The 20,889-nt window shown below is 50.1% G+C and overlaps 1 protein-coding gene across 2 annotated transcripts; it reads left to right on the forward strand.

Annotated features, from left to right (window-relative positions):
- Window positions 1-1,061: 1,061 nt before the first annotated feature.
- CSF1R (colony stimulating factor 1 receptor) lies at window positions 1,062-20,842 on the forward strand. Of its 2 annotated transcripts, none has more exons than XM_059860416.1 (21): window positions 1,062-1,277; window positions 5,751-5,996; window positions 6,772-7,056; window positions 7,769-7,905; window positions 8,588-8,747; window positions 9,631-9,820; window positions 10,792-10,907; window positions 11,156-11,276; window positions 11,967-12,157; window positions 12,739-12,851; window positions 14,277-14,403; window positions 14,884-14,988; window positions 15,317-15,427; window positions 15,587-15,749; window positions 16,287-16,387; window positions 16,530-16,645; window positions 17,405-17,527; window positions 17,647-17,758; window positions 18,055-18,154; window positions 18,724-18,829; window positions 19,304-20,842. In XM_059860416.1, the coding sequence occupies exons 1-21, from the start codon at window positions 1,229-1,231 to the stop codon at window positions 19,433-19,435; spliced, it is 2,904 nt and encodes a 967-aa protein (XP_059716399.1). In that variant the 5' UTR covers window positions 1,062-1,228; the 3' UTR covers window positions 19,436-20,842. The 2 variants fall into 2 exon arrangements, with proteins under 2 accessions (XP_059716399.1, XP_059716398.1); XM_059860415.1 differs by having other exon boundaries at window positions 1,085-1,277; window positions 5,751-5,804.
- Window positions 20,843-20,889: the final 47 nt, after the last annotated feature.

Here is a 20,889-nt window from a genome sequence, read left to right on the forward strand (position 1 = left end):
TGATGGCTGTCACTTCCCACCCCAGAGCTGCTGTGGACAGCCCTGAACTTCTGCTGCAGCCTGAGGTTATCCAGAGACAGAACAGAGAGCAAGGGGCTCCCTGTGTCTGACAGGAGCTGCTAATCCTGCTGACCTGAGTGTCCCTGGGAGAACTGGCTGACTTCAAGCCTTCCCTCACACCTGTTTTGGAAGGCCCACAGTCCAGTGAAGGGTTAACAAAGTATCTGATTTATTAATTACTAACACTGCTAATTAGTTTAATTACCACTTCAAGTGCCTGCCAGGTTGCCAATTACAGAACAGCTCCCAGCAGCTTCCCCACCCAAGGCAGAAAGGCTGGGTGGGCTCTGGGGGAGGAAGGGTCTGTGCTTGAACCCTGCAGCTGCCTGGGGGTGACAGGGCCACTCTGAGCCCCAGGACTGGAGGTACTGGGACAGGAAAGGACAGGGGTCCCCTGTGCCCCCATACCAGAAGGGGTCTGCATGCTGAACTCCAACACCCTCCCTGCCAGGGAGGGGGTGAAGCTGGCATGGGGCTTGGGGTGATCCTGTGTGGCCACAGGGCCCCTCTGTGCACCAGGGATCACACTTTTGGTTAGCACAAAATAATTTGGTATCTTCACGGGCGTTTTCCCAGCTGGTAGCTGCCCTGGGCTGAATTGCTTCTGTGGGCCTGTTGTGAGGAGTCTGCCATGTCCTGTGAGGGTCCTCAGGCCCCAAAGCCAGCAAGAGCCCCTGGGCCTGAGGTGAAACTTGTCCTGCTGAAATAAAATGGAATCTGCTGCCTGCAGGTGTGGGGACACTTTGTGTCCCCATGCAAGGCAAGAGTGTATAAATGTCCCTGGGGATTGGAGTGGCAGAAGCCAGCGAACATCAGGATTGTCCCAAACCCCAGCATGGTGCAGTGGCCCCTGCCAGTCTGGGGATGGACTCCTCTCTGATCTGAGGGGGACCCTGCAGCAGGGCGTGCACATGGCCCCACCTCTGCCATGGGTTTGTCACTGGTGACGTGACAAAGCACGGCCTGTTTTTTTTCCCCCTGTTTCAAAAACAAACAAAATAGGGAATTTGTTAACTTGTGGTCAGCTCAGAAAGGAGAAGCTCCTGAGAAGGGAGTGCTGGGGACGGTGCCCACGAGAAGAGGCACCCACTGCTTGAGAGGATCCTCCAGCAGCATCGGCTCCACGCTGGGGACACCCTGGGCCTGGGGACACCCTGGGCCTGGGGACATGGGTCCTGCTCTCCTCCTGCTGCTCACCACAGCTGGCTTCTGGCATGGTGAGTACTCCCAAAGCCCCAGGTCACTCCAGAGGAGCTGTGGGATGCGGCGAGGGTTCCCTGGGTATCTGGTGTGAGTGCTCCATTGCTTCTCAGATGAGGAGGGGTGGTGGCCTTGGTGGGGACAGGGATGTGCTGGAGCTGGGCCCACAGACACACAGCTCCTGGAGGTGGAGGGTGAATGTGGGCTCCCAGTCATGTGTCCCAAAAGGCTGCTGTGGGCTGGGATGGTCCCTGTTTGCTGCTGCACGAAGTGGACACTGCTGTGAGCAGGTTCAAGGATCGTTGGCATGGCTGGGCAGAAGGTGTGTGCTCTGTGGCACTGCAGGGAAGAGACACCAGCTCAGGAATTCACTGCAGCTTTCAGAAGCTGTAGCAGCTTTCTGAAGGTCATCCAGAGCTGGCTGCAATTAGAGAGGGAGGCCAGTGGTGGAAAGAGGGTGTGTTGCTGGTCTATGCTAGCTCTGGAGCCTGGCTTGCTCTTGGCTGCCTGCAGCCCTGCCAAGGCAAGGCCAAGGAGGATGGAGAGGTGCATGTAGCACAGGAGAGCCTTGGCTGTGGGGAGACAGGAAAGGGAAACTTCCCACTCTTTAGGTCTGGACAGGGTTTAAGATGAAGGAATGGTCCAGCAGCAACTGTGTCCTGAGAGAAGCTCTTTCCAAAATAATACAAATGGGGAAGGAGCTGCAGATGTTTGGTCTGCAGGTGGAGCTGGGAAAATCAGCTGCACTGGCACCTTCCAAAGCACCTCATGCCCAGCTGGAGTGTCTGGGGATTGCTGGTTTCTGGTGGTGCTGGCACACACAGCAGGGCTGTAGAGCCAGGGTGTGATAGAAACAACTCAGCCAGCCATGAAGGGAAAGGTGAACACACCTGTTTTTGAGGCTGCAGAGAGGGCCAAGAGGTGATAACCCACCAGCCTCAAAAAAGAGTCACTAACCCTGTTTTGAGGTTTACAACCAAAGAGGTGGAAGCCAGCATTACTAATCTTGCATTTTGAAGTGCTGGGAACATCTCAGGTCCTGTGGGGCACTCACCTTAATATTCCTTTCGAGCATGCTTGGGGACACGGTGAGACTGTGGTGTGAAGTTCTCCTTGGAAGGGGACAGCCTGTGGGGACAGCATTTAGCATGTGACAGGCAGTGGATCCTTCTTGGGCCACTGCAGGGCTCATCTTTCCAGCCCAGGGCATTTGCATCCCTCTCACTTGTTGTTTCACTTCAAGTGACATTTGCAACATGTTGAGCATCATTTTCTAGGTTTGCTGTGCTGGGAACTGGGTTGTGAAGGCTTCAGGGTTTTTAATTTCTTGTGGTTTTTTACAATAATAGGGAAGAGACAGGTTTAATGCAGATCTGTGAGAGATCATAACAATAGCTTTTAGGATCTCCCCAAAGGTTCCTTGAGCCACTGGCCAGTGCCAGATCACCAGCTGTGATATCTTCATGAGGCACTGTCTGCCATGCCAGGCTGTGGAACACACATTTGTGTGGGTACCAGCCCTGCTGGCCATTTGCAGCTCAAAGCTGCACCATGCCAAGGTTCTACAAAGTAATAGCCTCCAGCTGGAGCCAGAGCCCAGCTTCCTTCTCCTGCCTCCTGGATTGCAAGGGCATCTTCTGTGAGTACCCAGGGCTGATGTAATGTGATTGTTGTGATCTGGGCTCTTGCTGAGGGAGGGTAAGGGGCTCAGATCAAGCAGAAGAAATGTTTTAAATCTCATCATCTTGCATCTGAGCTCTTGGCCATCTTGAGATGTATTCCTGGAGGTTTTGTTTTCTTATTGTGGGTAACCTAAACCTCTGAGGTAGAAGCCCCAAAGAGAGCTGCGATGAGCACACTTTTCTCCATCCCTGGTTCCCCAGATACTGTAGATGATTCTGGGGTCCTCAGAAATCAAACTTTTCCTTGCTCTCTCTGAGGGTGGGACAAAGGGACCTCAGGTCTGGTATGGGTTCCTCTCAGGGCTGGACCTTAGCCTAGTTACTCCCCAGAACTAACTCAAACTCCTGGTGGCTGGCTCCTGTGGTATGGATCCAGCCTTCACTTCTCCTTCCTCCCCAAATGCTCAGCAGAGGAAAGCAGTGTTTTGGCTGGCATGGGAGAGGCAGGGACAGTCTGCAGCTGTAAGGAGAGGTGGTGGTTACACAACCCAAATGTGGTAAAACCTCTGGCCATCAGTTACTGGCAGTGCTGTGGAAGCTGCTGGAGAGCAGAACAGAGACATCCTTGGGCTTCGTGCAAGATTGCACATTGGTCAGCAGGGACAGAGCCTCCCCCAGCAGCCCTGCTTCCCCATTCTGGAGAAGGACCCACTGCTCTGACTCATCCCCCAGCACACGAGGGAGTGGGTGCTCAGTGACCTGCAGCTCTCCCTGTCCTGCGTTTGGTGTCTCTGTCTTGCCTGTCCTTGCTCCACCTGTGTGGTGCTTACAGTGTTGATGTGAGGCTCTAGCGACAGCCTGAAGGCTTTTTCCTCACTGTTCTGGAGAGCACATACCCAGAGCCTTTTCTGGCCCCAGCACCTCAGCAGTGCCTGTAAGCTGGTGACAACAAAGATGCACAGTGAGATGACTCCTGTTCCTTTTGGTTTTTTTTCCTTGTCCTCCTGCAAAAAGAGTCATTTTCCCCACAAAATGCTTCCAAAGCCCTGGATGTGGATGGATAGCCAGAGCAGAGAGTAGGTGAGGGAAAAGGATCCAGTGACAAAGTGTTAAAGCAACAGAATTATGAAACCCCACTAGAAAGCACAGCTTAGCAAAAGGGGAGGAATGTTTTGCCTCAGATATATGGAAAATGTAGCTTTGTAAATTATTCTGGGATATGTTTTTCTCCACTCTGTGCTTCTCCTCTTTCCACAGAAAAAGTATTAAAAAAAAAAAAGGGGGGGGACCAGGGAGATAAAATGTAAAATTTTCCATGCTCCAAAGATTCTTGTTCTCTGCTTCTCCCTACAGGGCCAGTGAGTTTAATCTAGGCTTTGTCTGAGCTTCCCCATGACCACTGTGTCATTGACACCCACCAGCAACACTCTCCAGGGTCTTCTCAACCCTTTGTTGCACGGAGGGAATCATCAGCCCAAGATGGCTTACATGCTGCTCTTTGGGCTCTGCTCTTTGGGTTCTGGAGGGCACAGCCCTGAGCACAGCTGGTAGTCCAGGACACACAGCTGTACCTTGGGCATTGCCTTCCTCCCCTGAAGAGCTGTGATCAGGGGTGGATGAGGATGGGGTTTTACTTCTGCTGGCTCTTACAGGGCCAGTGTCCATGGCAGGAGGATCACAGCCTGGAGAGCAATGAATTGATAAACTGCACAGCTCCCTTTATGCTTAGTATTATTTGAATGAGGGTGTGTGCCCCTTTAAGATGTGAGATTGGGTGAGCGACTGGGAAGGAAAGCAGAAGTGGAAAAATAGCCCTGGAGAGGGGCTGGAAGGGGGTGCAGAGCCCCCCAAGCACAGATAGCCATTTACAATGTGTTTCCTGTCCTCCCTGAGGGTCTGGCGTGGGGTGGCTGCACCACTTCTTCCCCAGCCCTGTGGCACTGATTCATTTTGCACTTCCCCCACCCTAAATATAGGAGGTGACTCAAAGAACTCGCTGACAGGGCAAAACTGGGAAAAAATATTTCCCTCTGACACAAAGGCTGGAGTAGGACCCTGGTTCCCCTTTATTCAGCCATCAGGGCAGGCATCTTCAAAGCAGAGATGCATCGGAGCTCTGGCTGGTTGTGATGCTGGTGTCTGCAGGACTGTGTGTTGTATGAACAACTGCAGCTATGGGCTGTCATCAGCTCTTTAGCTTTTCCATGCCTCAGTTTCCTCTCCCAAATAGGAGAAATAATGCTGTGTCATTTCATAATGTTTTGTTGGTGTCTGTGAGGGGAATGCAGTGGGTGACTCCATGGAACACATGAGGAGGTGTCCTTCAAAATCCAGTCCTTGGCAACAAAAAGCCAAATTATATGCACTGACCTGCTGTGCAGGAGCCTTCCAGGTCTGCTCTAGCTCATCTCAGCCTCAATGCAGCAAAGAGCCCTGTGCACCAAACTTGGCTTAAACTCCCCCAAATGATGCTATGGGCTAACCCAGTTCACAGAGAAGCTCCAGCTCTGCCACTAAAGGAAAACTATTGTAAGAAGAGGCAAAAAATCAGCAGGAACAATTGCCAAACTGGCATTTGCCCTAATCAGCTCCAGATGATTGTTTTTCCTGTCCCAGTTGTCTAAATGTTCAAATGGAAGGGAAGTGTGGAGGGTGATGTTTCTTCCCTGAAATTCATCCCTTGGAGTATCAGGCCATATGTGTCTGGTGGGACAGAGAATGGGTGGAGTGACGTGGGCCAAAAATCCAGTCTGAATCCCAAGCTCTGCCTTTTCCTGATGCTGAGCTACTCCATTCTCAGCAGTGTGGACTCCAACAGAGGATCTTTAGGGATCATTTTTGCATTCTCACTTTCTCTTTTCCTTGCAGGCTCAGCATCTCCAGTGATCAGCCCTGAAGTCCCTTCTCTGGTTGTCAACACAGGTGATCCAGTCCTCTTGCACTGCTCAGGAGAGTCTGAAGTTGCATGGAATAGCAAAGAGGTTACATTCAGGAACCAAACCTTTAGCACCCTCAGTATTGCCGAGGCCACTTACAGGAATACAAGCACCTATAGCTGTGGTTATGTCAACAGCAGTGACAAGGGCATTGCAGCCATCCACCTGTTTGTGAGAGGTAACCCTGCTTGTCTCTTCCCACACCCCCTGGCAGAGCAGCCTCCTTGCAGGGAGCCACTGCACAGGTGCTTTCTGCTGTGCTGTGCTTGTGGGTGTGCCTGGGGAGCACTGCAGGCTCCTGGTGAAGCCACAGCCATGTGAGTCAACACAGAATGGGGCCCATGGTTAAAGCACTGGGATAAAGTATAGAGCTACAACTCACACATTTGTGGATCTCTCCCTCCTTCTGCTGTGGCTTCCCTTCTTGAAAAACAGTCTGTTCAGTGTTGTAATGAGCAGTGAGATTTGTAAATCAGAAAACTGTATTGCCAGTACCTCAGATAAGGGAGAGAGTCATATGAATTGCATCCTCCCAACATGACCTGAACCCCAAATATTCATTTATCCCAGAAGAAGCTGTGCTGTGGTAGCTCTACCACTTGACTTCCCCCCTTCCCTTGTATCAGAAGTGCTGCCCTGAGCAGGGAAGCTGGGGGTCTCATAAGTAAAACTTTCACCACAGTGAAAAGTTTAATTAGAGGTATGCAAAATTTCAGCCTCTTTTATCCATAGACATTTCTGAACTGGTTGCTGTGATCCCCTCAAATGCCTTAGCTGGAGCTGGGTTTGTCATGTGAGTGTTTGGAGGCTGAGTCAGGCAGGCTGAGCAGGGCTGCCCCAGCATCGAACTCCCACTGGGCAGCAGTGCTGGAGGCTTGCCCTTGCTGGAATGTGTTTCTCACTTCAGTGCATTTTCTGACCCCTCTCACAAGGCTGTCCTGTCTCCTCTGCAGACCCTGATAATGTGTGGTACAACCCCTCTTTCCATATCTGGGGAATCAAAGGTGGGAATGTTAATTTCCCCTGTCTCATCACGGCCCCTGAGTACGGATCCAGTGTGACTCTGATAAGGGATGATGGCTCTCCTCTCCCACCTGGGACCAACTACTCCTTCAGTGCTGAGAGAGGAGTAACACTCTACAACATGCAGATCAAGCATAAGGGCCATTACCGATGCCAAGCACAGATAAATGGAAAAATAAAGAATTCATCAAGAATAAAGCTGGTTGTGGAAGAAGGTAAGAAGCAGGGGTTGTTGCTGTCCTAAGGGCCAAAAATAGCTCAGCTGGGCACAGTAGATAGTAAAGGAAAAGCTCCTTGCCTGTGGCAGGAAAGACCTTCTGAACCTGCAGTTTCTAATAGTCATTTCATGGAGGCCAAATTCCATCAGCCTCTGGCAAATTGGTACCTTCAGATGGGTTTGCATGGGTTTAGCAGTCTTCAAATTTTTGCAGGCATAGTCACAGACCAGAGTAAAATGTCCACCAATGTCTCCAATATTCTGCAAGTCCCCAGGCCCTGATGCTCCATCTATAACCCTGGCAAAAGCTTCTCCTTCCCTTTCAACTCACAGTCCTGACTGCTGTGCTCTCCCCCCCTACTGCTTCCCACAGACACGTGCTCAAAAGGGAGTGGTGATCTTTAGGGAAGGGGAAGGCAGGGGGTAAAGAGGCTAAAGAGGATGGAAAGGAGGAGGTAGAATCATAAAATAGAATTATAAAATAGTTTGGATGGGAAGAGACCTTGAAAATCATCTAGTTCCAACCTGCTAGATCAGGTTGTTCAGGCCCCACCTAACCTGGCCTTGAACACTTCATGATGGGGCATCCACAACTTCTCTGGGCAGCCTGAGCCTCACCATCCAAGGTAGCCAGGTCCTGGGGAGTCCCCAAAGCACATGGGATCACTGGACAAGCTGACAGGGATCTTTCCCTGCTTGCCTTTGTGCAGCACTGGAGAAGCCTGTGTCCGTGGTGATGGACCCTGCAGACCATGTGCGAATCGTGGGAGAACCTTTCCAAGTTACCTGCAGAGTGATTGCTCCTTCCCACAAGTATGATATCAGATGGGAGACAGCAGCAAAGACAGTAAGTTGGGGTGTGGGGCTTTCCTGGAAAATGCGGAACACAGGGTGGTAAGAACAGCCTAGACCCACAGCAAAGCCTTGAACCACCCAACCAAAGCAGCTAGTCAAGCTGTAGAAATTTGAATATCCTTTCTTTGGGATGACACAGGATAAAGAAACACCTGCCTGTTGTCAAAACAGTTCTTCAATGGATGAGAATGTGTTGTTTCAGCTGAGTTTATTGGACAGGAGCCACGGTACCTATTAAAGCAACATTTCTCCACCAGCCCTGCCAGGGCTTATAAAGCAGCAAATATTTTCAGGACAGAGTTCTCCAGAGAAGAGATATGTCTGAAGAAAAGGAATACATTTCAACATCTCCATGATGCAGACTTCTAACTGCTAGATGGTTAGATCAGGTTTGCTAGAAGTCCTTATTATAACTGATGCATTTATTAAGGAAATGAAACCGCACACAAGGTATGTTTGAATCACACAGTGTAAGGCCAGGTTGCAGTCAGAAGGCTGACAATAGCTGTAACATAACTGCTGTGGAATATCTGCCCTGGATCCTTGGGGTTAATGTTTCTTGGGTTTTCACACAGCTAGAGAGCTCTCAGTGATGAGCTGTCTAGCCCAGAGCAGGTGAGATGTGTTTGTTCTGCCTTCCCAATGTGTGCTGTTCCTTGTTCTCTGCCTGGCAGGTCGTGAGAACTAAGAAGGATGGCTTTAAAAATGATAACTACTTTATCAATGACACCGTGTCCATTGCAGCTGTGACCATGGAAGACAGTGGGAAGTACATCTGTATAGCTAACAATTCAGTAGGATCCAGAAATGCCTCAACAATGCTCCACGTAGTAGGTGAGTCCTTCCCCAAAAGCCTAGTAGGGCTGAATCATGTGTATCCTGGAGTATTTGCTGCTTCTGCCTCCATTCTCTTCCTAGATTTGTTGTTGAAAACATAATTCCCACTTGTGCCTGGGGGCTTACATGAGAACTATGGAGCTACTAGGAAGGAACTGGTGTTCCCTTTGTATCTGGAGGGGCCAGAGGACATGTTTTGGGCTCTGGATGAAAAATTGGAGTGCTCCTCTCAGTCTCTGTGCATTTATAAACAGCTTTGAAACAGTAAAAAGGGAATGGGGCAATATTGTGCTGGAAGACCAGGAAAGCTGGGTTAGAAGGAAGGGTGAGCCACATGAGCAGAGTATGGATCTGGTCTCTTCCAGCCACAAATCCACGCAAGGGGATTCAGGTCTGTTACACACTTGTTTGTATCTCAGAATGGGAAATTCATCCTTACAGCTCACAGGCTGGAGTTTGCTGATGATCCAAAGCTGCTGCATACCACAGCTCAGAAAGAAGGCTCAGTCTGAGTTACCTCCTAGTGAGAAGTCAGGATTTTAGCTAAAGGGCCTGTCTTTTCTAAACTATAAGGAGATACTGTCTTAACCTTGTCACTTCTTAGGATACAGCATGTACAACTTCTTTCCTCAGAGACTTCACTAAGATTTTCTAGCTCTCCTTAAGCAGTTTAATCCAAGGTGCCATGACAAATAAATAATTTAAGAGAACTCCTTTGGGAACATAACCTGTGTAATGTTGCATTCCCTCCTGCAGTCTCCCAGCTGAGGCTGCTCTTTCCAATAATGATCCATTTAATGATCCTCCATGGGGCTGGTCTAAGGTTATTCCAGGTCTCTGGACATGCCTGCTGACAGTCATGCTCCCCTCCACCCTGCAGAGAGAGGTTATGTGCACCTGACCCCAGGGCAAGCCACCAGCCTGGAGGTTGCTCTGGGAGAGAGTGTGGAGCTGCAGGTCCACATTAAGGCTTACCCAAAACTTCTCCAGTGGGCCTGGGAACACAGGAATCCCTTGAAGCACTCTAAAACCACCATATCCAGGAGTGAAATGATCTCTGGAAACAACTGGTACGTGCTCTTTGTCTTCTACACTTCTATGGCATGATTCCAAGAGAGCTTTCCTTGAAACAGGCAGGCCCCATTCTACAGAAAACTCTGGTTTTAAAGAGGGAAACTGTTCTGCATTTCTGTTTTCTCTTTCCAGTATTATTAGCAAACCACAGTATGAGCAGATCAAGGAAGACACCACCCTTCTCTACATTGGTGGCCTTCTCTTTAGAAAGCTTTGTGGAAGTCAGTATCATGTTTGTGATCTGCTTGTTCAATTCTGCACACTCCTTGCCAGAAGAAATTGCAGGAGTGGATGAATAATAAAAAAAGTTTAATTCCCTCACTGGTCCTTGGACCCATCCCTTGCTCTGAGGTTGAAAGATGTGCACTGAGAGGCACTGAAAGCCCCATGTCACAAACATTTTTATGTGAATATGATCTAACAGAGGGTACAGGTCTGCTCTTCCAAAGCCTACAGCAAACTGAGACCCAGGGGAGACGGAAAGAAAATCATTCCATTTGTTGGGGTTTTGGGCAATTCCCCTTTCATTTTCTTAGAAACAAAAAACAATCCACAAGAGGAACTGTGCCACTTGGCAAAATTATGGCTTTAGGGTGAACTCTTTCTTGCACTGGGGGCTGAGAAAATGGGCTGAGGGCAGAGGGGAGTGGGCACTAGGGAGCAGGACTTCATGGAGAAACTCATTCTGCCAAAGGCAGGAGGACCAGCATCCCCTGACCCTTGAAAGGCAATGATTTAGGTGTTAAATTATTTCTGAGTGTTCACCCACCTGTAGCCTTTCAGAAGTGCTGAAGTGAAGTGCACTTGGTGGCAAAAGGTATTTCCCCTAAGGAAGATCAGCTCCTCCCTGCTTCCTCCAAAGAAGCAACTGGCAGGGATGGGATTGGTGCTGAAGTGTTCACTGCTCCAGAGCACAGGGAGCAGCAGCATCTCACTGAGCAAGGCCTGTGTGCTCCTCTCTGTGCAGGTACAACAACACACTCTCCCTGAACCGCCTGAAGGAGGGAGAGGGAGGCTTCTACACATTTTATGCCTTCCACAGTGAGACCAATGAATCAGTTACCTTCAGCATCTCTCTGAAATGTAAGTGCTCATCCATTCTTTCACCCTGATTGCCCCCAGGACTGCTTCCCAGTTGGAAAAAATAGTTGGTTGGGGTACCAGGCTGCTTCCAGCTCAGTACCCACAGGGCACAGAGCCAGCCCAAAGCTGCCTGTGTGTAGGACAGGGGTTCCTTCTGGTTTATTGTTGCATGGAAAGGAAACCAGAGCATGGGGGATGTGCTCTTCCTCTGGTCACAGCATTCACTGCTTTTGTGGCTTCCCCAACAGCTTCTCCAAGGTTCTGCAAAATCAAGGTGCCAGCTGATGACTCCAGCTTCCTGCAGTGCGTGGCCATCGGGTACCCTGCCCCACGCATCGAGTGGTACCAGTGCCCTGTGCACTCTGACAGGTGAGGCCAGCCCAGGGCACTGAGCCCTCCAAGCTGTGCCCCTGCCCTTGCCTGGCATTCACTGAGCAGCACCACGTAGGCTCCTGGACAGGCAATACAGCAATCCTGCCCAGTAACAGCAACAGGGATGCTGCTCTGCTGGAAAAAGAGGTTTTTGGGGTCTGCCTGAGAACAGGGGGCACTTTCTATTCCTAAAGTCCTGAGCTTGAAGAGATTACCCACCTGTGATTCATGTTCTCCCCATGCTTTTCTAAGGAATATATGGATACTTTGGAGAGGTGCCCTGATGTATGTTGCTGTAGAGGTGCATCCTGGCTGGCCCAGTCATCTTTTTGGGACTTCCACAGGTTTGAGGCTCTGCAGAGCATGGGTTTACTGAGCTACAGAGTCATGGGAAGCAACTGCAGCTGCCTGGAGAGGGCTGTTGTGTCTCAGGACCAGCCCCACTGAAGGGACTGACAGCAGAACACGTAAAGTGTTAATTATGAGTGCTGAGCCACAGAAAGGCACTCATGGCTCTGTCTGTACAGGGCTGTGGTGTTCAGGGAGAGATCTTTAATTGGGCATAAAGTAACACATCTCACAGAGCTGCAAGCCTAATTCCCTGTGTCTCCTCTCTAGTCTGGCCCAGGCCCCCCCTCAGCTGTGCTGCAGAGCAGCACTCACTGTCCCCTCTTGCCATCCCTGCAGGTACAGTGAGGACTACAGACTGATAAGCAATGACTCCAGACCCCAGGTGGTGAATGTGTTGCCCTTCCAAGGGGTGGAGGTGGAGAGCAGCATCCTTTTTGAGGAGCTGGGTGACAATTTCACCTTCTGCTGCGTGGCCATTAACGGGGAAGGGAATGCCTCTGACGTGTTCCACTCCCTCACCATCACCAGTAAGATACAAACCATCAGCTGGGCAGGGTGGGGGAGGATATGGGGCCTTTGAGATTACATCCTTTATGTATATCCCCACTGTCTGGCAAGAGAGCTGGAGCAGATTCCATAAGCCCTTCATCCTCATAGGTGTGAGGCTTTGGCATTTGCCAGTCCTGAGAGGCCTGTGGGAATTTCTAGTTGGGTTATAGCCTGGAGCCAAAGGCTGAGCCACACCATGAGCATCTTATAACTGCAGCACTCAGCTCCAGGGCATGGTGCATCCAGCAGCTTCTCAGCCCATGAAAATACAGGGGCTGCATCTTTTGGTGGGGCTGTTCTTGCTGCACAGATCTTGGTCCCCAGTCAGTCTGACCTGCATCTGGTGTTGTTTGTGTGGAAATAGGGGGGTATGAGGAGAGCCATTGCAGCCTAGAGTTTGGCATCAAGACCTTCCCTCAGCTCCCAAAAGGGTGTACTGAGGGCAGTGCTGGGGTGTATGGCACACAGAGGAATCCAAAGTGAAGAGCTGGGCAAAATGCTCCCAGAGTTGGGATTGAAATAGGAGTGTTTACTCATTTTCCTTTTTTTCCTCTTCCAGGGAGTGTTGTGGCCCTTCCAAACAAGCTCTTCAGCCCTGTCCTCTCCACCTGCATAGGTGCATTGGTGCTGCTGCTCCTCCTCCTTCTCTTCCTGCTCTACAAGTATAACCAGGTGAGATTCCCTGTTCAGAGCAAGGGCTGTGAGGGCTGCCCAGCCTCAGGGGCACACAGCCTCTGCTGGCAGCCAGGCCAGGGACCATTCAACTTGGAGGTACCAGGCAAGCTGCCTCCTTTACCTCCCCTGCCTCCCGGATTGCATCAGGAGTTTCCTGCTGCAGGGCCAAGCTCGTGCACCCCAACCCTCTGTATTAAAACCTCCCCTGCCCTGGTCCTTCAATCTTGTAGCTCTCAGGTCAGTGTGGTTATTGTTTGGTGTCAGACAAAGGGGCTCACTCTGTGCTGTCAGTTGCAGCTGGTTTTTGCTCTGGTCCCCACAAATCCATGGACTGAATTAAGGGAGAAAAAAAAAAAGTGATTTGCAGTTTGCATCTACTTTTTATTCTGCTCACTGCTTTATAAAAAAACCTGTTTTTATTGAGAAATGGGATGGTGTTAGAAGAAGGTTGTTTCCAGGAAGACTTGGTCACTATTTTTATATAAGAACTTGCCCCATTTTCTCTGCAAGGCTCACTTCCAGCATTTGGATTACTTCTCTGTTTTTTCCACAAACTGAACCAATCAGTAGCCACCTCTGCTTCATCAGTGGGTGAAAATCTCCTGTTTTTCATCTCTCCCTTTTGGCACCCTTCCTTTGACAGCCTATCAAGGCTGAAGATTTTGCAGCAAAGTTCTGGTGCTGGTTATCAGAAGATCCATCAGAGCCCTCTCTCAGACAAGCACCTACAGCTTAGCAGGCAGAGCTGCCTTTGGACAGTGCTCCAGAGACAGACAAAGATGGATCAATGTGTCAGCACAGATCTGAAATTTTGGAAGGGCTTGCAAGCCCAAGAGAAGCAGGACATGTCTGTAAATAACATGGTTACCTATCTCAAACAAGTCCCAGCCTTCTCTGCTCAAGGACTCCAGCTCTGCTGCTCTGCCTTGCCTGTTTACTTCTGCCATGACATTCTTGGAAAAGAGAAATTCTTACTTCTCTTTCTCCTTTTTTATTTTACCCTTGTAAGGGAAGTGGGGATGGGCCAGCTCCACTGTTCTGCTGTGCTCAGCAACCAGGGGTCCAGGAAGGAGACACAGTGGGGACATCTCCCTCCAGACCCAGCTGGGCACTGTCAGCCACTGCTCTGGTGGGATATGCTGCATCTACCAGCTCTGCCATCCCAAATGATGGCAACAGGCTGCTTCCAGTGCAAGAGAGCTTCCTTCAGTCATAGGTGATGGCCTGGGGGGATTTCATAACTGCAAAGAGTCCAGGCTGTCCAGAAAAAGCCTCTCTCACTCAGTCCAGATTCAAAAGATATTTGATGGGCTGAAATCTGTATCTTCCCTCTGCACCTGCAGAATGAGCTTGAGGGGATGCTGGGGCTGGGGAACCCTCCCAGCTTGGGAAACACTGAGTAATGGAGCCTCTTCCTTGCAGAAACCCAAGTACCAGGTGCGGTGGAAGATCATCGAGGCCTGTGAGGGCAATAATTACATCTTTATTGATCCCACCCAGCTGCCATACAATGAAAAATGGGAGTTTCCAAGGAACAACCTCCAGTTTGGTGAGAAACCTTCCCTACTGCTTGCTTGGTGGCATGAAGCTCCTCAGAGAGCTGAAATGCTTCAGGAGTCAGAAGCAAAGCTCTGGGTGATATGCAAAGCTGCATCCAGACATTCCAGCAGCATCTGTAACCAGGCCTTGCTGCTCTCTTCCACAGAGGATGGCAAGTGGCAGGGTGTAGCCTGCCTCCCTCCTCCTTTGCTCCAGGGAAGGCAGGGGTCATGTCCCTCCTCTTGCATGTGGGGTCATTCCTAAGGCACAGACTAGGTGAGGCAAAGAGTGGAGATGGCCTTTTTCACACCACCTTTGCTCACAGTAGAGTTCCCCACAGATGTTTTCCAGCTCCTGACTAAGGGATGTGTCATCTTGTGTGAGCCCAGCAGGCATCCCCATCCACCAGACATCCTCCTCGAGGCTGTGTGCAGGACAGCTGCTCATTCTCTATCAAATGTCTTAAAAGTACATTTTCTTCTCTCTGCAGGAAAAACTCTTGGAGCAGGAGCCTTTGGAAAAGTGGTGGAAGCCACAGCTTTTGGGCTGGGCAAAGAAGATTCAGTGCTCAAAGTGGCTGTGAAGATGCTAAAGTGTGAGCACAGAGCAACTTGCAAGGGTTGAAATCCTCCAAACTCCTCTGGGCAGGATGTAGAGTGTGTTCACCACATGTTGGTGCTCACTGGCTGCAACAGCTACTTTTAAAAGTTGTTTCTGTGCCAAGTACCAGATGCTGGAATCACACTACTGCCTTTTTTGTGGACAGGGGAGGCCAGAGGCACAGCTAGAGGACATAGTTTTCACTCTAAGTGTGTTTCCTCCGTTTGTTCCATAACTCTATCTACACCTTTTTCTGTCCTCTCCCTTAACCTCCCCCTCATCCCTCCCTCACTCCTTCACACAGTCCTTCTCTCACCCTACAGCATCAGCAGACAGGGATGAGCAGGAGGCTCTCATGTCTGAGCTGAAGATCATGAGTCACTTGGGACACCACGAGAACATTGTTAACCTGCTGGGGGCATGCACCTGTGGAGGTAGGGTCCCCCAGCCCTGCTGCCCCCACAAACCCCTCCTCTAGGCACAGTGTGAGCCGATGAGCTGTGTGGATTCTGCTGCCCTCCCAGGGAAAGCAATCCTCAGGGCAGGTCACAGTATCAGCATTCCTTAATGAGCCCTCTCTGCTGCTCTCCCAGGCCCAATCCTTGTCATCACCGAGTACTGTCGCTATGGAGATCTGCTGAACTTCCTGAGGAAGAAGACTGAATCCATAATTATCCAGGATTCTGCCCTGGACACCTCTTTAGACAGTGCTGCTAATTACAAGAACATTGAGCTAGAGAAAAAATACATCCGCAGGTAGGAGCCGAGCTCGGGGGGCTGCAGGGCTGAGCACTGCAGGCCTGGGTACTCACTGGGAGAAGTGGGAAGAGCACTGTGCTGGGGAGAGAGCAAATCTTGCCTGGGGACAGGCAGGATACCAGGATGTAAAAGCTACTGGGGTTGCATGTGTTCAGACATGGTTATAATTCCAAATGTTTCAAGGATTTTGACAGCAGTCATTGAATATCCCACAATAAATGCAGTTTCCAGCCCTCTCTGTCCTTCCACAATTCAGAAACAAAACCTTTTGGCTTCCTGCACTGTTGGCCACTTGCATTCGGTAGGATGGAGCTGACTGCTCCCCATCATCCTTAAAAAAGGGGAAACCTACAGCCCCATAACACAGAGGGCCCAGGTCCCCTCTCTGAATCAGCTTCAAGTTTGCCTTTGCCCTTAAGCCCCTGTCTAAGTCACCTCCTGGGGGCTGGCATGTGGTTTCTCCTCTTGATGGATTTGGAGCAGGGCAGAACAGGTTCTAACAGCCTGCCCTCCTCTCTGTTGCTTCTTATTCAGTGACAGTGGCTTTTCAAGCCAGGGTTTGGAAACATATGTTGAAATGAGGCCTGTGTCATCATCATCATCTTCAGCAGCATCAGATTCTGCGCAAGTCAGGGGTGAGTCAAAGGCTCATTTCTGTCATTTTTGATTTCTTTCTTGTAGCCATCCTGTCTGGTTTAGCTCTGGGAACCACAACATGCCACAGTTTGCGTTACCACCAGCTTTGCAGCAGATCTAAATCTCTGCTTTGAATTTCAGGGAGAAGCTTGGAGGAAGATGAAGCCAGGGAGGATCTCCGTCCCCTCAATCTCTCTGACCTGCTACAGTTCTCCAGCCAGGTGGCCCAGGGCATGGCATTCCTGGCATCAAAGAACGTGAGTGCCCAGAAGAACACTGCCCCCAGCACACCCAGTGGACAACACCAGTCCAGACAAGCAGGAGCCACTCATCCTGGCTGCAGAAGGCTTGGGATGTCTTTGGATGGGGTAGCCAAGCTCAAGCAAGCAGCTGCTGCACATGGGCCTCGCTGCTGTGTCTGTTGGGTTCAGACAGGCTGGGCCCTGCTGTCTGGTGTTCCCTCCACAGCCTTTGCTCTCCCATGGCCATCATGGGAAGGCAGTGTTACAAGGGGGAACCTAGGGCTGTGCATCATGCTGGTCTCAACATTTTCTCCCCTGCTTTTACACGAGGTCAGGAGCTTTGTTGTGAAGCTTTCTTGCTTTGGCAGTGTCCCTGCTACCCCAGGGACAAGGAACTGAAAGAGGCTGTTGAGCTGACTGCCAGAGCTGGCTCAGAGTGTGACAGTCACTGTGTGACTGTTTCAGGGATGAGGACAGTGTCAACAGCCCCTGGTTCTGACCGTCCCCTTGTGGGGAAGATGACAGCCCCATGAGTGATTAAAGAACAGAGCATGACATGTCACAGTGTCTTAACACTGCAAATGAAGTGATTGAAAGAGAGCTACAAATGTGGAGTTTGTACATGACATGGTGCCTCAGACAGGGCTCTTCAAGCAGTACATGTTTCCCTTGCCCCTGCAAGCGTTGTTTTGGTGGCAGGCCTAGGCTGTAGGGAATTTTTTGGGACTGCTGCGGGTGAGTGATTGGGTCTCACTTGTGGTCTCTTCTCCCCAGTGCATCCACCGTGACCTAGCAGCCAGGAATGTGCTCATATCAGATGGAAAGGTAGCCAAGATCTGTGACTTTGGCCTGGCCCGGGACATCATGAATGACTCCAACTACGTTGTAAAAGGCAATGTAAGTAATTAAAATGGGCACAAGAGAAGGTACAAGGGTAGGAAGGGCTGGAAAGGATAGACAGGGTGTAGCAGAAGCTGCCAGCTTGTCCCAGTCTACAGGACTCTCTGCTCTTCCAGGCCCGCTTGCCCGTGAAATGGATGGCCCCAGAGAGCATCTTTGACTGCATTTACACAGTGCAGAGTGATGTGTGGTCTTATGGCATCCTGCTCTGGGAGATCTTCTCCCTTGGTAAGAAAGAAGCAAGCTTGCAATCCCCTTTTGTTTTCTGTGGCTCACTACTGCCCTAATGTATCTGCAGAAAGATTTCCAAGAAAGGAGGAAGGTTGACAAAAATCTAGGTTTATCAGGGCTGTAAAACACTGTGTTACATTTCCAGAGGGACCATTGAAAACAAAGAGCCCCACATCATTTCCTCTAACTCAGACCTCCCTGGTGATGCTCCAAGCTACCTCTTCCCACCCCTCAAGGTTGGAGTGTTGAACACTGTGGTCTGAAAGCCACCTCTGCTCCTTTTACTGTCACAGGGAAGAGCCCCTATCCCGGCATGGTGGTGAACAGCAAGTTCTACAGCATGGTGAAGCAGGGATACCAGATGGCCAGGCCTGACTTTGCTCCCTTGGAAATGTGAGTGGATGCACTGAGATCCACACAGCAGTGACAGGGGGGCTGGCAAAAGGCAGGGACATGGCACAGGGATCTTGTCCACAGCTCTGCCTGCTGCACCGAGGTATCTGCCTTGAGGTTAAGGATGGATCCTCCCAGGCTGTTCCTTGCTCCTGTAGGAAAACAAGGGCTGGGGCAGTCTATCTAGCATCTCCTGTTTAGGGACAGGAGGATGGGAACACTCACATTACGTGTGTACATTCCTGAACCTGGTGGAGTTTTCTTCTTTTTTTAGATAGCTTCTTTTGACTATATGATTATGAGAAGACAAGCCTGGGTAGGCTACAGGAGGTAATGAGTGTAAGCCTGAAGTCTTGATGGCATAAAGCTGCTTGTTGATTAGTTTGTTCCATCTTCTCCAGTGTTCACCATTCCCTGGAGCACTGCACTCACCATGGGTTTTGTGGAAGAAGACAAGGGACTGCTCAGTTCTGTGCTCCTGACATGCAGAGTGCTGCAGGGAAGAGCCTGGGGTTGCAGACTCCTCCAGCAGCACCATGCAACCTCCCTGTCCCTGTGTGGCCTTGCAGGTACAGCATCATGCAGGCGTGCTGGAGCCTGGAGCCCACACGGAGACCTACCTTTGACCAGATTGGCTGCTTCATCCAGAAAGAGCTGGAGGTGCATAAGGAGAAGGTGAGGACTCTGGAGAGAAGGGGGAGGATGTCTTTCCCCCTATACGAACACACTTCTGGACATGTTTCTGTGATATCCCTTACCATAAGCTGATGGGAGCAGTGTAGTGTTGGTGGGAAGTGCAGAGATGCATCCAGCTGAAGGGTTAAGTCACTCTCCACCATGGCCAAAGAGGGCTGGACAAGGAAGCACAGCTTCTTGGCAGAAACCTCAGTGTGACAGGCATTCATACACTGCCAGCACAGCATCCTGCCCCATTCCCCTGGACTTGCTGTGAACTCTCTCAGGACTAGCTGGCCACAAAAGCACAGGCACATGCCTGCCCTACCTGTTAGCCATGCCCTGTGGGCACAGCAAAGGGTGGTAATGTGGAGTGAGCACATCCCCAGCTGGTCACCCACATGGCAACAGGTGTCAGACATGAAAGGGACCAAAACACACTTGGGGTGTTCTGTTTCTTCCTTTTCTTTCAAGGACTACACCAACCTCCCCTCCAGTGCAGAGGAAGACAGTGGCTGTGACACCTCTGGCTGCTGTGAAGAGTCCTGCGAGCAAGAGGAGAGTGGGCAGCCGCTTCTCAAGGGCAACAACTACCAGTTCTGTTAGGTGGGACCTTCACCCTGGGGCTGATCCTTGTCCTGGCTCCACAGAGCTCACCCTAGGACACCTTCTGCTTTGGCGTCCTCTGTGCTTTCTGAAGTGTGAGTGTTACGGACTCTCTCACCAAAAGGAGAGCAAAGGAGACACCTTGGGGTCCCTGAAGTCTTATCTCACACATAGCATAGAGCTGTTAGGATGGTAACAGGCTCCATCTCTACAAGGTACACAGAGGTCCCCAGCAGCTGCCTCCCCATGCCACAGAGAAGGCTGTGGGAGTTTGGGTTTTATAGTTTTTAAAAAATACTAGTCACAGCCAAGTAAGACATTTCCAAGTGTCACTCACATTACTGAACCCTTGAGTGTTATAAGCACATCTTGAAATATGTCTTGGCACTGGAACTACTCCCCACCCTCCCTTTTTGATGGTTCTGCTCTTTTCCCTTTGTCAGTCTGACCCTGGACATTGCAGTGTGTTTAGAAATAGGTAAAGCTTCTACATAGCATTAAATATGCATTAGTCCCTACACTTCCTTGTGCAATCCACCTCTCTGCAGCTGATGCTTCTGCAGGGAGTGTTTGGGTGAAGTGAGCCACAGAGCCAACCCCAGGGTTATGTGAACTTGTGCCTCACTAACAGGACAGAAGGACAGTTCTTTCTCAGGTAAAATACAGCAGAAAACAGTGCTCTTCCATGAGAGCACTGAACACAACCCCAATCCAGGAAAGAATGGCAGCTTAAAGAGTTCTGGAAATAATCAACATTACACATATCCTACAGAACTTCTGAGTTACTAAGCATGTAGCAATCACTGCCTTTGTCACTATTACAGACTTGTACTAAATTTCCTTAATGTACTTTTAATAGTACAGCTGAGGTGATTTTTTTCATAAGCTAGGGCATAATACACTTCAACCTATTTCTCAGCTAGCTCTTCCTCAGGTTTACTACTGCCCTGGCCACCCAGTCCTGTGTACCTACCAGAAGTAGCTAAAGAACCTTCTCAGCTTCACCTGACTCGGTGGGTAAAGGATTTCTATACCAGGTACAGGGAAACTGCAACTGACAGGGCTCAGGGAAACTACGACTGCACTGCAGGTGGCCTTTGTCACACTCACTGTGGGCCTTTTCTGATTCTATTAAACCTGGTTTTGTGCTAACACCAAGTGATTCATTCTTCCTTACTAAATGAAAAGCTAATGTAACTCTGTCAGCATTATAAAAAATAAAATATGTTTAACAAAATGAGTCTCTCCTAGGACTCTAAGGACTGTTCTCAGAAGGGAACAGCTCAGAGCATGGATGATGCACTGGCCTACCCACTCACCCTGCAACTCTGCTCCTCAGCACCAGTTCTCAAAACCACTCATTCTTGTGTAACACAAAAACATATTAAAAGCAAGGTTTTAAAGCTCTGAAGTAGTCCCTGTGCATGGATATAATGGAATGTAATTTCAGTTGT

This window comes from Haemorhous mexicanus, chromosome 15, assembly GCF_027477595.1.
Source record: "Haemorhous mexicanus isolate bHaeMex1 chromosome 15, bHaeMex1.pri, whole genome shotgun sequence".
Taxonomy (NCBI): Eukaryota; Metazoa; Chordata; class Aves; order Passeriformes; family Fringillidae; genus Haemorhous; species Haemorhous mexicanus.